The 15,363-nt window shown below is 38.0% G+C and overlaps 1 protein-coding gene and 2 pseudogenes across 1 annotated transcript; all 3 read left to right on the top strand.

The window, feature by feature from the left end:
• The first annotated feature begins 3,001 nt into the window (after positions 1 to 3,001).
• On the top strand, positions 3,002 to 5,981 carry LOC126710539 (probable CoA ligase CCL9). The gene is made up of 4 exons (XM_050411054.1): positions 3,002 to 3,435; positions 3,542 to 4,592; positions 5,302 to 5,405; positions 5,504 to 5,981. The coding sequence occupies exons 1-4, from the start codon at positions 3,235 to 3,237 to the stop codon at positions 5,720 to 5,722; spliced, it is 1,575 nt and encodes a 524-aa protein (XP_050267011.1). The 5' UTR covers positions 3,002 to 3,234; the 3' UTR covers positions 5,723 to 5,981.
• Positions 5,982 to 6,098: 117 nt separating this feature from the next.
• Positions 6,099 to 9,567, top strand: LOC126710540 (G-type lectin S-receptor-like serine/threonine-protein kinase LECRK3; annotated as a pseudogene).
• A 661-nt stretch (positions 9,568 to 10,228) lies between these two features.
• LOC126710541 (G-type lectin S-receptor-like serine/threonine-protein kinase LECRK4) lies at positions 10,229 to 11,153 on the top strand (annotated as a pseudogene).
• The last annotated feature ends 4,210 nt before the right edge of the window (positions 11,154 to 15,363 follow it).

Genomic DNA, 15,363 nt, shown 5'->3' with positions numbered 1-15,363 from the left:
CTTCCTTCACTGGTGCCTCCTTTTGCCTCCTCTTCTTCTTCTTTCCCATCACCAGATCCATCCTGGTGCTTTTCTTTCTTCCTCTTCTTCTCCTCTTCCACCAAGGGAGGTCCTCCTCTCAATATGGGTGCTACTGGGGTAGAATTTGGAAGGACTTCGGAGCAGAGCTTAAAAAGACTTCTGGTTGTTTGTTTGTTGTTGTTGTTGTTGTTGTTGTTTTTTTTTATTTTTTTATTTTTTATTATTATTGTTTTTGCAATTCGTTTTCTGTATAGGCTTGTTTAAGCCCTTCATTGTACGCTGTAATACCTCTTTATATTAATAAAAGCCAACATTGCTTTATTTTGTATATTTTACCTCTTCTTTCTGAAATGGTTATGCCGTGAAGTACTACTATATGACTTTTTTTTTTTTTTTTTTAATATTCTGAACGATGCTTAGGGCTGAAATCCCAATTAATAAAAAGACCTTACTCTGTGCTTATTGAAACTATCTGGCACAATAATGTCGACTTGAACAAATGATATTTAGGGAAAAAACCTTCGTTTGAGAGAAAGACGTAATTCTGTACTTATCGGGCTATTCAGCTTGATAATGCCGACCTGAGAAAGCGGTACATACCCCAAAACAGCTGAGATGACAGCTGAATGCTCGGTGCGGTGTAGGAAGTAACCATCTGAGGATGGGTGGTTCAAAGGTTGACCGTCCATGTGGGCCACCAAGTACTTAGAGTGTTTCGCCGCCTTCCTAATGGCTTTTGTAGCCTTAGTCCTTTTTTGGTATCCAGTCCGAGGACCGAGGTACGATCATGCCGAGCTCAAATGCTCGTTTGCATCAGTTCCCTTAGAGCTGAGGCTCTGAGGACAGATCGGGATCTTCATTATGCCTAGGACTTAATCCGACTTTTAGTAAATGATCTTCCTGTAGTTCTGAGTAACCTAACACTCTCCTTAAGTAGTTGGTTTCCCCATAGGTTTGAGTCCGAGGACCATACAATACCTTGATTCTGTCCAAAACTTAGATTTATTAAGTAGTTGGTTTCCCCATAAGTTTGAGTCCGAGGACCATGCAATACCTTGGTTCTATCCAAAACTTGATTTTTAAGTAGTTGGTTTCCTCATAGGTTTGAGTTCGAGGACCATGCAATACCTTGGTTCTGTCCAAAACTTGATTTTTAAGTAGTTGGTTTCCCCATAGGTTTGAGTCCGAGGACCATGCAATACTTTGGTTCTGGTTTGAGTCCGAGGACCATGCAATACCTTGGTTCTGTCTAAAACTTGATTTTTAAGTAGTTGGTTTCCCCATAGGTTTGAGTCCGAGGACCATGTAATACCTTGGTTCTGTCCAAAACTTAATTTTTAAGTAGTTGGCTTCCCCATAGGTTTGAGTCCGAGGACCGTGCAATACCTTGGTTCTGTCCAAAACTTGATTTTTAAGTAGTTGGTTTCCCCATAGGTTTGAGTCCTAGGACCATGCAATACCTTGATTCTGTCCAAAACTTGATTTTTAAGTAGTTGGTTTCCCTATAGGTTTGAGTCCGAGAACCATGCAATACATTGGTTCTGTCCAAAACTTGATTTTTAAGTAGTTGATTTCCCCATAGGTTTGAGTCCGAGGACTATGCAATACCTTGGTTCTGTCTAAAACTTGATTTTTAAGTAGTTGGGGGACTTAACACATCGGCTATGGCGTGGGACCTTGGTTTAGGGAGATTACCTCTTTGGCCAAGCCCCTAGAACCATCCGTGCTGCTGACGCAACGAAGCGCAGCCCCTAGTGAAGAAATGTAGCCCCTAATGAAACTTTACGCTAGAACACTACAACCGGCTGTTGGAAACGACAAGGGGACTGTCTCAACCTACCGCCTGTGCCAACACACAAGCCTTTCCCACAGACGGCGCCAATTGTAAGGACTCAATTTGTAACGACCCAAATGATGTTGGGTTCGCCCGTAAAAAGGCCCAAACAATATTACTTGTAGAGCGTGGGTTTGAAAGACTAGGTCTTGGTCACCGGACGGTAGTTCGGGTTTGCTCCGGTCAGTGAATCTCGTTCGAGAAGTCTGGGGAGCTCTATGCTCTTCTTATTCTCCTTGTTTCTAGGACACCATGGCTGGGAGGACGGGTTGTCCCCCTTTTCTCACACTGCCTCTCTTATCCTTTTATACAGGCATTCACCCTCTTACCAGCGTCTACGTGTAAGCTCAATTTCCTAGGACTTAAGACTTGTCCTGTCAGCCCATACCTAGAGTGGTTGGGGGGAGGTTGCAAAAGCTAAAGAGTATGGTTCTGTCAGGTGCAAATTGCTTTATTGCAGTACTGGCAGCCTTTTACTTGTGCTGTTTCCGTACTGTGATCACTCTTCCTTTTAGGGGCATTTATGGCATGCCGAGCAGGAGCTCGTCCTCGACCATTTCCTTAGGCCATCCTTGACTCTCATGGTGCGTCCTCGGCCCTGTATCTCCTTGGCGCAGGCCTTGGGCCTTAACATGAAATGAGTTGGGGTCATAAACTCTCTGGCCCTACAACAAATTATTTGTCATATTTTTTTTGTATTTATTAATGTTGAGTATCATGCAAGCATGTATTATTTTTCATAAAAATTAAAATAAAATTTTAGTCTTATAATTTAACTAGTACTTTTTAATTTTTTTTAATAAAAAATTATTACGTAAATAATATTATCCTAACAAATTTTAAATGGTAAAGAACACAGTCACTGTAGATATCAAACAAATTTTCCTTTAAAGACTTTATCATAGGAAAAACTAAAGAATAATGCTACTGCATGGACTCACTATTTTTTGTTTTTGTGTTTACAACTTGCCTCGCGTAAGACTTTGACAAAACTTGGATAAAATGTTGAGGTTCTAATATTGGTGGAAAATAAGTGGTAGCGCACGCGTCAGCCAAAAAAGAGACAGAGCAGATTCATGACGAAGCACACTCGAACTGACCCACTCTCTCTGCCTCTGATCAAAACTGACCGACTCAGAAACCTCCAAAATGACATTCAAATCTGCCACGTGTCCCATTACCTCCTTTACCAGCTCCAACCTTCCCCTCCCGTAAAGCCCGCCCACACCCTTCCTTCCCTCCCTGTCCTGTATATATAACCCAAAACCCGGCCCTTCGTTCCTATCAGGAGTCACCAATTCCTTTATTTATATCTCACAATCAATTTCACACTCACATCAAAAACAACAAAATTCACAAACACACACACACACACAGAAATGGAAAATCTAACTCTCACAGGATTGTTGAACAAAGCCGCGTTGGAATTCCCAACTCGCCGAGCCCTTTCCGTCTCTGGAAAACTCGATTTGACTCACTCCCAATTACAACACCTCGTCGATCACGCCGCCTCTCTCTTACTCGCCTCCGGAATCCACGCCGGCGATGTCGTCGCTCTCTCTTTTCCCAACACTATCGAGGTACACACTCAATTTTTTCTTTCTTGTTTTCCTTCATTTTCCCGCTAACCAAACACAATAAACAACAATTAAAATTTTAACTTCTTTTGTTTTTGGGTTTGTGCAGTTTGTGGTGATGTTCTTGGCTGTGATTCGATGCCGAGCCATAGCGGCGCCGTTGAACCAGGCTTACACGGCGGAGGAGTTCGAGTTTTACCTTTCCGACTCCGAGTCTAAGCTTTTGATTACACCCAAAGAAGGACTTCAACCGGCCCAATCCGCCGCTTCCAAGCTCAAACTCCCTCAAGTGACCGCCGCGCTCTCAGACGGCGCGTCGAGTATCAGTATCGGCAACTCTGTTTCCACCGATTCCAACTCCGAGTCTGGTAAGGAACTCGTGAACGATCCGTCCGACGTGGCACTCTTCTTGCACACCTCAGGCACCACGAGCCGACCCAAGGGCGTGCCTTTGACTCAGCTCAACCTAGCTTCTTCGGTCCGGAACATCAAATCGGTGTACAGACTCAGTGAGTCCGACTCGACCGTGTTGGTCCTACCTTTATTCCACGTCCACGGGTTAATCGCCGGGTTACTGAGTTCACTCGTTTCCGGCGCCGCCGCCACTCTTCCATCCGCCGGCCGATTCTCCGCTTCATCCTTCTGGTCCGACATGCGCGCTTACAACGCCACGTGGTACACCGCTGTCCCCACCATCCACCAAATCATCTTGGATCGCCACCTCAGCAAACCCGAACCGTCGTACCCGAAGCTCCGATTCATTCGTAGCTGCAGCGCTTCCCTGGCTCCAATAGTGTTGGCTCGGCTCGAGGAATCGTTCGGCGCGCCGGTTCTAGAAGCTTATGCGATGACTGAAGCTTCACATATGATGGCTTCAAACCCGTTGCCCGAAGATGGTGGGCACAAAGCCGGGTCGGTGGGTCGACCCGTGGGTCAGGAGATGTCGGTTTTGGATGAAAATGGGGTCCCACAAAAGGAAGGTGTTACCGGTGAGGTTTGTATTAGGGGACCCAATGTGACAAAGGGTTACAAGAACAATCCAGAGGCTAATAAGGTTGCTTTTCAATTCGGGTGGTTCCATACCGGTGATCTCGGGTTTTTGGACTCCGATGGGTATTTGCACCTTGTGGGTCGGATCAAGGAGCTCATTAACCGTGGAGGTATTTTCTTTTACGTTAATATAACCTATTTCTCACATGTGTTTATAGTTTATGCAATATTTATATTAGTAAATTAAGATTTGACGGCTAGATGCTACAATTATAGATATATATTAATAACATAAGATATGACAACTATATGATACGATAAGATTAACCATGACACTGTTTTTATCATGATAATAATTTTTTATAATTAGGTTAAAACAATAATTATTAATTATTTTTTGTGTGGTAAAAACAAGATTAGAAAAACCTCTCTAAACTTAACTAATTAAACTAACTTAAATATGCTTTTCATTAAATTTGATTATTCTACTTGATAGTAGATAACAAATGATAAATGGCATGCATGAAACATGACTAAAAGAGTTTTAGTTGAACTAACTAGAACATACTTACCATTAAATTTGATTATCCATTTATTCTACTAGGTAACAAGTGATAGATGGCATGCATGAAACGCATACATGACTAAAGAATAAAGACCCAAACTTGAGTTGTTAGGTTAGGCATGGATTCGAAAAGTGGGGTCAAATGGGAAACTGTGGGTCTATACTCTTATAATTTATGTTCATAATTGATGCTCGGATATTGGTAGGTATTGCATATGCAATGTCTTTTGTTTGGTACATTGAGTGGGAGTAGTAATAATGCTATATAATTTTTTACTTATGGGTTGTTTTTCTTCTTCTTTTTTGTTGTTTAGGGGAGAAGATATCGCCAATTGAAGTTGATGCAGTGCTTTTACTACATCCGGATGTTGCTCAGGCTGTTGCCTTTGGAGTCCCTGACGATAAATATGGTGAAGAGGTAAGAAAATTGTCATTCCCTTCAAGCCCAAACCATTTGAGATTTATATTTTTTGGTGTTAAAAGTTCTAATTGTTTTGGTGTTCAATCTTTTTTCAGATTAACTGTGCGATAATTCCTAGAGAAGAGTCGAATATAGATGAGGCAGAAGTGTTGCAATTTTGTAAGAAAAATCTTGCAGCTTTCAAGGTCCCCAAGAAGGTTTTCATCACTGATGCTCTTCCAAAGACTGCTACTGGCAAGATTCAACGCAGGTTGGTAGCAGAGCATTTCCTTGCTCAAATCTCCACTGCCAAAGTTCCTAAGTTTGGAGCTTGATGAGTTTTTCAAACATCATTTGTGGCATGGCTATTATAGTTCAAACGGACTAGTTTCTAGTGCTTGATATTCAAGTATAACAAAATTCTCAATGATAGGAATATGCGGTATGGTTGGTTGATTTAATTTGAGCTCCTCTTCAAATGGTTGCTGTATTACTTTTTCTTTAGTAAATATGAAGAATGAATTTGTTCCTAAATTCTTTTGACAGCTGTTATTTACATGGTTGAATAAAATTATGAGCAATTTTTACAATTCAGTCTTTGAGCCCTGTCCTGTATGATTTTTTATTATTATAATAAATAGCTAAATATACAAACATGACAGTACGTGTTCCTAATTTTACAATTCAGTCGGTCACTTTTTGATTGACCTCATAAGTGTGTATATTCGAAGCATGGTTATACCAGACCGCAGGAGTGTGTATATTTCAATTTTCAAGCATGGTATCCTTCCTGGCAAAAAAAATGCAGAGCAGTAAAAGCAATGTTTTATGTTTTTCAGTTTTTAAGATGAATACGGAATACCAAACATGAAACAGCTGAGCTGACATTTTGTGTAACTGTAGAGCTTACTTTTAATTGGATACGTTGGTTCATTTGCACTTCATCCAGCAGGTAGATTCCCCGTGCAAGTAAATGCATGCATTCTTCCAATTAAAAACCTTTTATTTAGAAATAATTCCAAATGATCAGTAATGTTTTTTTAAAAGCAAAAAACATTCATGTTAGTGTCATTGTCACGGCAAAATAAAATATAGTAACTGAGTAATGCTAAGTCTATAATAGGATTTGTTGGTATATATTGTTGTAAAAAAATATTGACTTGTTATGATTAAAGTACAGTACACGTTTGCATGGTCCAGATCCAGGGAATAAGGGAAACAGGAGGACAACCAAGCCGTAACGGAATGGCAATATGGAATCTAAAATAGAGTTTGTAAAAATTGGAATTGAATACTGAAAGTCGATGGTCATAGGCAAAGCCAATCCCATTACGCAAACACAAATACAAACGTGGTTGGTGAATGGTAATTGCTCGAATTCGAAATAGTGGAGACTTGAGTAAGATTGAGAGTCTGAGAATGATCGAATTTATGGGGTGCACTAACACAAATATACTAGGATTACATTTACATCATTTGCTTTGATGCCAGGCCCAGCATCGGTGCTATTTAGGCTTATAAAAAAAGGGGCAAACTCTCTAAGACTACGACTATTTGTATTTGATTGGGTGTTTTTGTTTTTGTGTTCTTAAAGGGTGTCTTTGTTCTTATAGGTTTTAAGAACTGACACTAAACAATTATGGTGCAAAATTTGATTTAGTGTTACATCTTAGTTTAGCGTTGGCACACAAGGCAATCAATCTAGCCTTAGAAATGGGACTTTTTCTGCTGGTACCTTTGAAGGAGATTATGAAGTTACTATAAAACCTATTAATCAGATAGACTGGATCAGAGTTGGACTTTCTGCAGGTATCTTTTAAAATCATTACCATAAATACTCAACAACCATTAATATTAATTACACATCTTCGTTAGATTTCATTTCAACTTTTCTAGGCCGGAGTCATGGGACCAAGAATTAATCTTTGAGACAATCTAGAGGTTTACTTGACAAAATTTGTGATTTTTTGAACCGAGTTGCCTTTCACTTTCAGGTTTCAATGATTATTTTGAATTCCCTGTCTAATTCTTTGTAAAATTTTTTTAATATTACATTCTCAACAGCAAAACAAATGTCCCTCTGTTGATCGAACATGCATTGGGTCAAGCCAGCTTGGATTGGCGAGTCAAACTCAGCTGACAAATTGCCAGTGTTAGAGATATGTTAGTCCAATGCAATAGGCCCAAGCACAATCCTTCTAGTCTAGGACTAAACCCTGGACTAGAAGGATTGAGCTTGGGCCTATTGCATTAGATTAACATATCTCTGATCAGAAGCAAGGACCATGAGACTAATGATTCATTGGCAGATACTAGTGTAGACTTGAGAGACTTTGAATGTGCACAGGCAGAGACTTCAGTTCACTAAGCAAGAAACTTAAGTGAATGATTCTTTTCCTATGCAGATTCTTTGAAGAAAATACACAAACCGACAAGTGACCACTTTTCATTACACTGAAAAGCTATTTCCTCAAGTCCCTGGTATTCTTTTTAAACTATTTCGTTTCAAACAACTTCAAAAATTTTCTCTTAAACCACACCAAACTTGGTTTTTGAAATTTGAAGCAATCATACATATTCGTACAAGGTTTGCAGATATTCGATCTTCATGTAGAGACAAAGACTTGAGTCATTGTCTGTTTTATTGACAATATATATTGCATGGAGGTGGATTGAATTCTTAGTTCCAAAACGTTATTATTCATTTTCTATTTGAAATCTGAGTGAATGGAAAACAGAGAGAGAGAGAGCTAGCTATTGTCCACTGATGGCAACTATCTTACCTAATCTACTTCTTTCAGCAATTTTCAGTACAGAAGTTCAGCAAGGGGTATCCATTGTAAAACAGGGCTCTTTTTTAACACCTACCACTATGTCTCCATGGCTGTCACCCTCTGATCTATATGCCTTTGGCTTCTACCAACAAGCTAATGGCTATGCTATAGGAGTTTTTCTTGCCGGGATGCCTGAAAAGACAGTAGTCTGGGACTCTAGACAGCCAACCGAGACGATCCTCCAGTTCTCCCTGATGCTACATTGAGTTTCACTACAGATGGGAATCTCATCCTGCAATCGGCACGAGGCAAAGAGACCAACATTGCCAATCCTTCTGATGGTGCAACATCAGCATCGATGCTTGATTCAGGAAACTTTGTTCTCTATAATTCTAATAATAAGATAACAAGGCAAACTTTTGATATTCCAACCAATACTCTTTTACAGGGTCAGCGCCATGCAGCGGGAAAAGAGCTGGTTTCGAGTGTTTCAGAATCTGATCAATCGACAGGAATATTTCGATTGAAAATGCAGACAATGGAAACCTTGTGCAGTACCCAGTGCAAAACTCAGACATGGCATGAATATTGTTATTGGACTTCTTGGACGATAGAAAAGGCGAAAACGTTTCACTATGTCTTGATGATGATGGTCATCTTTACTTGCTCAATTCCACTGGCACAAACATAAAAAATCTGACTCAAGGAGGATATCCAACAAAAGATAAATTGTATCTTACGCGAATTGATGCCGATGGGATCTTCAGGCTATACTCACACAATTTTGGGAATTGGTCAGTCACATGGTCATCTTCTGATAATAAGTGTGACCCTAAGGGCTTGTGTAGCATCAACGGGTTTTGTACTAACATTGGTACAGAAGCTAATTGCTCATGCAATCCAGGATTTACAAGTGTCAACTGGGGGAATTGGAGTTCAGGCTGCGAAAGGAATTTCATTGCAGAAAGTTGCAAAAGCAAAGACGGATATATGAACTATACCATGGAAGCAAGATCCAATACTGTATGGGATAATAATTATTTTTCTGTTCTGCCATTATCAACTAAATAGAAATGTCGAGCAGCCTGTTTGGAGGACTGAAACTGTGAAGCCCCTATGTACAAAAATAGTACGTGTCAAAAGCTAAAGCTTCCTTTGAAATATGGAAGAATGGCACTAAATGATTCAAACACAACATTTTTCAAGGTAGGCATATAAAAACCCACCATAGATAATAAAACTGTACTCATGGGTAGCCAAAAAAGGCATCCAAAGAATATATACTGATTATAAGAATCTCACTTGCTGCTTTTGAACACATTATGTTAGTGATTTTTGGGATTGTGATTAATAGAAATTGGGTCTGAGTGTATAAAGGGTCTCTAATAGTGGAAAAGTTGGTCTGATCGTGGATTTTTCCCTAAGATCATGATTTTTCTCCAAGATCATTTACTTACTCAGATATTGAGAAAATAACTAATGGTCTCAAGGAAGAGCTAGGTAGAGGTAGGGGATCATTTGGGACTAGGGGTATTCACCAAACTGCACAAACCACAAAAAGCGCACCAAATTTGCCCACAATATAGCATAACTGCATTGTACCGCACCGCAAGTAATAGTGCACCACATGGTGTAGTGTAGTTTGCGGTTTTATAATAAAAACCCGCTCTATATATTAATATATTTATTTATTTTTAATATTAAATATATTATTAATAGTTTAATAACCCTAGTTTTCAAAAAAAAAAAAAAGTTTGAAAACCCTAGCAAGTGCTGACTAGGAAAGCCAGCCCAAAATAAAGAAAAACTAGCTTAATAGTTTAAAACTTGGCCCAAAATAAAGGGAAAAAAAAATAATTTTGGGCTGAGCAAGAAAAACCCAAAATTTGAAAAATATACCGACTTCAAACCATCCAAAATATATTTTATACACCGCATCGCACATGTGGCCGCCAAAATGAGGTGCGGTGCGGTTATGTTTTTGGCTAAACTCTAAACTGCACCACACATGTGACCACAAAAATAAGGTGTGGTGCAGTATGATTTTGGCTAAACTGCACCATAAAGTGTTGTGCTAAAAATGACCCAAAACTGCACTACGAACACCCCTATTTGGGACTATGCACAAGGGAACAATATTGAATGATCAAAAGCTTGTAGCCGTCAAAAGACTAGAGAAAGTGTTGGTAGAAGGGGTAAAAGAGTTTCAAACTAAGATCAATGTCATTGTCATTGGTAGAACACACCACAAGAATCTTGTCCATCTACTTGGGTATTGTGATGATGGAGAAAATAGACTTTTAGTATATGAGTAATGGTTCACTTGCAAATATGCTCTTCAAACATGAAAAAAAGCCTTACTGGAATGAAAGAATTGAAATCACTCCCAACATAGTGAAAGGAATTCTATATCTTCATGAAGAGTCTGAGTCATAGATCATTCATTGTGACATAAAGCCCCAAAACATACTCATCGATGAATATAGATGTGAAAAGATCTCTAACTTTGGATTGGCAAAGCTACTAAAGCCAGACCAAACCAACACCTTTACGGGCATTTGAGGGACAAACGGGTATATTGCACCGGAGTGGCACCAAAAAACAGCCAATGACAGTCAAAGCAGATGTATACAGCTTTGGAATTGTGTTGTAGCTTATATGTTGTGGAAAGAATGTGGACTGGAATCTTCCTAAAGAAGAAGCTATTCTTGAAGAATGGGCATACCATTGCTTTAAGGCTCATGAACTTGGAAAACATGTGAGTGTGAAGGAGGTTGACAAAAGGCAATTGGAGAGAATAGTTAAAGTGGGACTTTGGTGCATTCTTGATGACCCATCACTCTGCCCTTCAATAAAGAAGGTTATGCTAATGCTGGAAGGGACTGTAGATATCCCAATCCCTCCAAATTCGACTTCTTCTCTTAGTATCGTGTAAAATGTGTTTGTATTTTTTTTCCTAAGCAAAGTTTTATAAAGAATTTGAGTGAATTAACTCCCTCCATTACTCAGGGATGTTTCAGTATTCAATTGGCCCAAAGGCCATGAAAAAATATGGTTGTGCTTGTACCTTTTTACAACCCAAATAGGATGTTATGGAAGGCTGATTCGTGCCATCATATTGTTAAGTTTCTTGTACACGAATCAACCGAGGTCTAAATTTCCTAATAATTACAATCCAATGTCACATGTGGTTAAACTCGTCTTATTGAAGAGTCCATTCTTAAGTGGAGGTACAAAAATTGCTATATTTCAAAATAATTTTGAAACAATATTATCTTTCAAAATAATTTGCAAAATAATGTTATTGGGTAACAGTTTGTCTACAAACACGCCTAAATTTACATTCAATTTTATATCATACTTGTGTGTCAACATGTGATTGTATTATCACATTTACACTTACAATCACCATGGATACTTGGTGAAAAAGAGGATTTACAATTTAGTGCTCCAATCACAAGTTAGCAGCTTGCACACAAGTTTATCATAGGTTTGGGTGCGCCACTAGAATTTTCCGAGTAAAAGCCGGCTCTCACTGATAATTCACCGGGAGACAAGTGGAAAGATTATGAATGTGTACAGGCACTTACATATCAGTTCACTAAGAAAGTGACTTAAAAAGGAATGATTTTTTCTTGATATGCTGATTCTTTGCGCATACACAATTGTTTACCCTATACAACACCAACAGTTGGTACTGTTTGAAGCATTAGAAAAATATAAGAGACAAGCACTTGAGCCATTGTTTGATTTATGGACTATGTAATATGCACTAGGTATGCAGATATTTGTAAAATATGCTCTAGGTATGCAGATATTTGGTCTTAATGTAGACTAAGTCAAACTATAAGAGACAACCAGCCATTAATGTTTGATTTGTAGTCTATATATTGGGAAAAAATTGCCAAATGTCCTTTTCGGGTAAAAATAGCAGCTCTTTGCCCCATTTCCCAAACTAATTAGGAAAATGCCCCTCTTTTGAAACTTAATTTGTCGAGTTAAGCCCTATGATGGCATTTTTAAAGAGTCTATAGTGACGTTTTTAGGACCTATAGTGGCGTTTTGTAACTCAACCTCTATAAAATCGAGTTATAGGTAAAAACATAAAAAGAAAATTGCCTATAACTCGATTTCATGGAGGTCGAGTTACAAAACATCACTATAGGTCCTTAAAACGTCACTAAAGGTCCTTAAAAACGCTACTATAGGGTTCTAGAATTTTTTTTTTTTTTTTAAAACTCAATTTATTTCAAATCGAGTTGCAAAAAAGGGGCAAAACGTTGCTTAGTTTGGGAGAAAAGGGCCTCCCTATATATTGGCTATTTGTAATATATACTTACCAAAAAAAAACAAAACTATATATTCCATAAAATATATATATATAGAGAGAGTGATGGATTGAATTTGAATTTTTAATTCCTAAGCGTTATTATTTATTTTCCATTTCAAACCAGTGTTAAGGAAAACAGATGGAGAAGATATTGTCCTGGATGGCAACTATCTTGCTCTTTCTTTTTCTTTTAGCAATTCAAAAAAAGAAAAAAAAAAGAAAAAGAAAAAAAAAAGAACTCTATATTTGTTGGAGCAACCACATTAGCAAATATGGCATGAAACCCACTTTTTTAAGAGTACCATTGAACATCTTTGGCATAATAGTCACTTCATAGATATAAGTATTGTAAGATGTTGGGATTAAGAGTCAGAGTTCAAATCTCTAGGAAGAAACTTCACATACATATACATAGATTATGCTAGAGTAGAATTAATCTCAGATTAAAAAAAAAATTGAGAAAATACTATTTTTAAAGTGATTTAAAAAAAAAAAATGTTATCTGGTCAAGTAATTTGGAAATTAGTATTATTGAGCAAAAACTACCCTGGCCGAGTGGCCGGCCTTGACCTTAGCAGACTAATGGACAGACTATAAAATGTGTACATGCATGGACTTTTAGTCCAAGTGGGTTCTAGTTAGTTGATGAGAATGCAAAATGTCATAATTTTCTCCCTTAATGTTTAATATTTTTTATTTATTTGGTGCCTAAATATATTCATTATTTTTATATTTTGATTTAGGATGCAAATGGAGGCATTAAGTGCAAAACATAGCTAATTGGGCGATTCTGGACAGCTTTGACATCACTTTGTAATCTGGGCATAACTCTTTCATTTGAGTTCCGATTGAGATGATTCAAGATGCTATGGAACTCCAAGACAAAGCTCTACAACTTTAATGTTTTGGGTTTTGAGAGATAAGGGCTGAATCAAGGTAGAAATCGGGCTTGAATTTGCTGCACCTGCACTGTTGATGTTTTGGAATGTTCCTTTGCTTGCAATTCTAACATGCAGATCTGATGCAGTTTATTTTTGAAAGCTTCCAGATCTGATGCACGAAAATTCCAGCTGAAAAACACCACTTTCCTAGTTATATTAGGACTTTGTTTTATTTTTAATATTTTTCCTTAATTAGTCAAATTTGGATATTATTATTGAAAATATTTTTAGGAGATTTTGTAGGCTTGGGAAAGGGAGAATTAATGTGTAAAAGGGGGAGGAGAAATCAGAATAGGACACACGCCTCTCTCTCCCCTCTTCTCTGATTTTCTCCTTTGAGTTTTCATTATGGCCTTGCGTGGCTAAAACTTTTATACTTGGTCAAAGGAAACTGAAGCCTAGGAATCAATAAAATTATGAGATCTAATTTGTTTTTATTGTTCAATTTATGCTTTGAATATCAGATGTTCTTCTATGCCTATTTTCATGATTGTCTCATTTAATTACTAGGAGGCCTACTAGTTTATTATTCGTTGTAATCTACTACTAGGTTAGATATCAAATCCGTAATTGTTTGATCTCTCTAACTTGTGAAGCAACCAAAATTTAATGATTTGTTACATCAGAAACTATTAGATCTTAGGAAGAACGCTCGACTAAATTAAATACAACCACTTGTGCTTGTGTTGTTTAGTTTCATTGATCTCTCTAATTCTTAAGGCTACTACTAGATTAAACCTTTAGCACTTGTCTTGGATTGTTTAGAAGTTAGAGTTTATTAGATTGCTTGTTTTCTAATTAACTACGACTAAGGAGAGATAGAAAAATAGTTGCAACGGTATCAAAGTGTGAATTGATATATACTTGCATCGATGATCAGTTGTAAATTTTCAATGGTGGATGTTGACTTAGACCAAGGTTTGTTCTTTTGATTGATTTCGATACTTTAATTTGAATTGTTCCTTAGTTGTTGTTTTTTTTCTTAAAATTGTTTTCATTATACTCAATCCCCCCTCCTTGTTCACGTAGCATAAAATTGGGCTAGACACTTTCCGTGGGAAGAATCCTTACTCACACTACTACATATATTTTTAGGAGTATAGGTTTTATTTTTAGTTGCCTGCGACAGCACTCCTGTTAGGACATATGTGTTTTACTTGTTAAGAATAAATGTCTTGATTTTATGTAATTGGCTTATCCTTTGACAAAACGCACTTTACTTGTATTTGCGTAGATTTAGGATGTTTTAAATATTTCAAGAAACCTTGTTTCAAGATCACGTATTGAAGCTTTCAAGTCTGTTCAAGAAAACAAGTTCAGAGTGCAAAATCATTAAAGCTCGACAGCTGGTCGACAGCTGCATCTATCGAGCTTAAGGAAGTTGTTCATCATTCGGTGTTCTCGACACCTTCTCGATAGCTGCCCGACACCTGCTATCTGTCGAGATTTAAGATTTTTAGAATTTCAATCTGATTTTCTTGGGATCCGTGAATGTGTCTTTAGGCTTTCTTTTCTCCTAACCCTAGACATATAAAAGAATCAGTTTAAGGGCCGTCAAAGTGTTCATAAGTTGCACAAGTATTGAGCAAACTCTATTCAAGCAAATTGTGACCAGAGACGAAGTTCTTACCCTAGTTCATCTCTTTCTCTTGAAAAAGTTGCTGTGTATGTGCATCGTAGGATTTTGTGACTAAGCATCTTCTTGATCTTCATCGTGTGAATGAATTGAAGAACTTTGTAATCAACAACCTTCTTAGTTGGTGATTGAAGTCACGTACTGGGATCCGCGCAATTGGTTAGTCATATACTGGGGGTCGTGCATCTGAAAGGGGAACTGTCACTATAGAACAAGTCCAATTAGGTATTGGGGTAAGGGTTCAACTATAGGTTGGTAAGGTACTTGGATTCCTTTACTTGTAACCACTTGTTAT

Source organism: Quercus robur, chromosome 12, assembly GCF_932294415.1.
Source record: "Quercus robur chromosome 12, dhQueRobu3.1, whole genome shotgun sequence".
Classification (NCBI taxonomy): domain Eukaryota; kingdom Viridiplantae; phylum Streptophyta; class Magnoliopsida; order Fagales; family Fagaceae; genus Quercus; species Quercus robur.
Note: the sequence above shows the minus strand (reverse complement) of the source record. Positions and strands in the feature narration are given on the sequence as shown.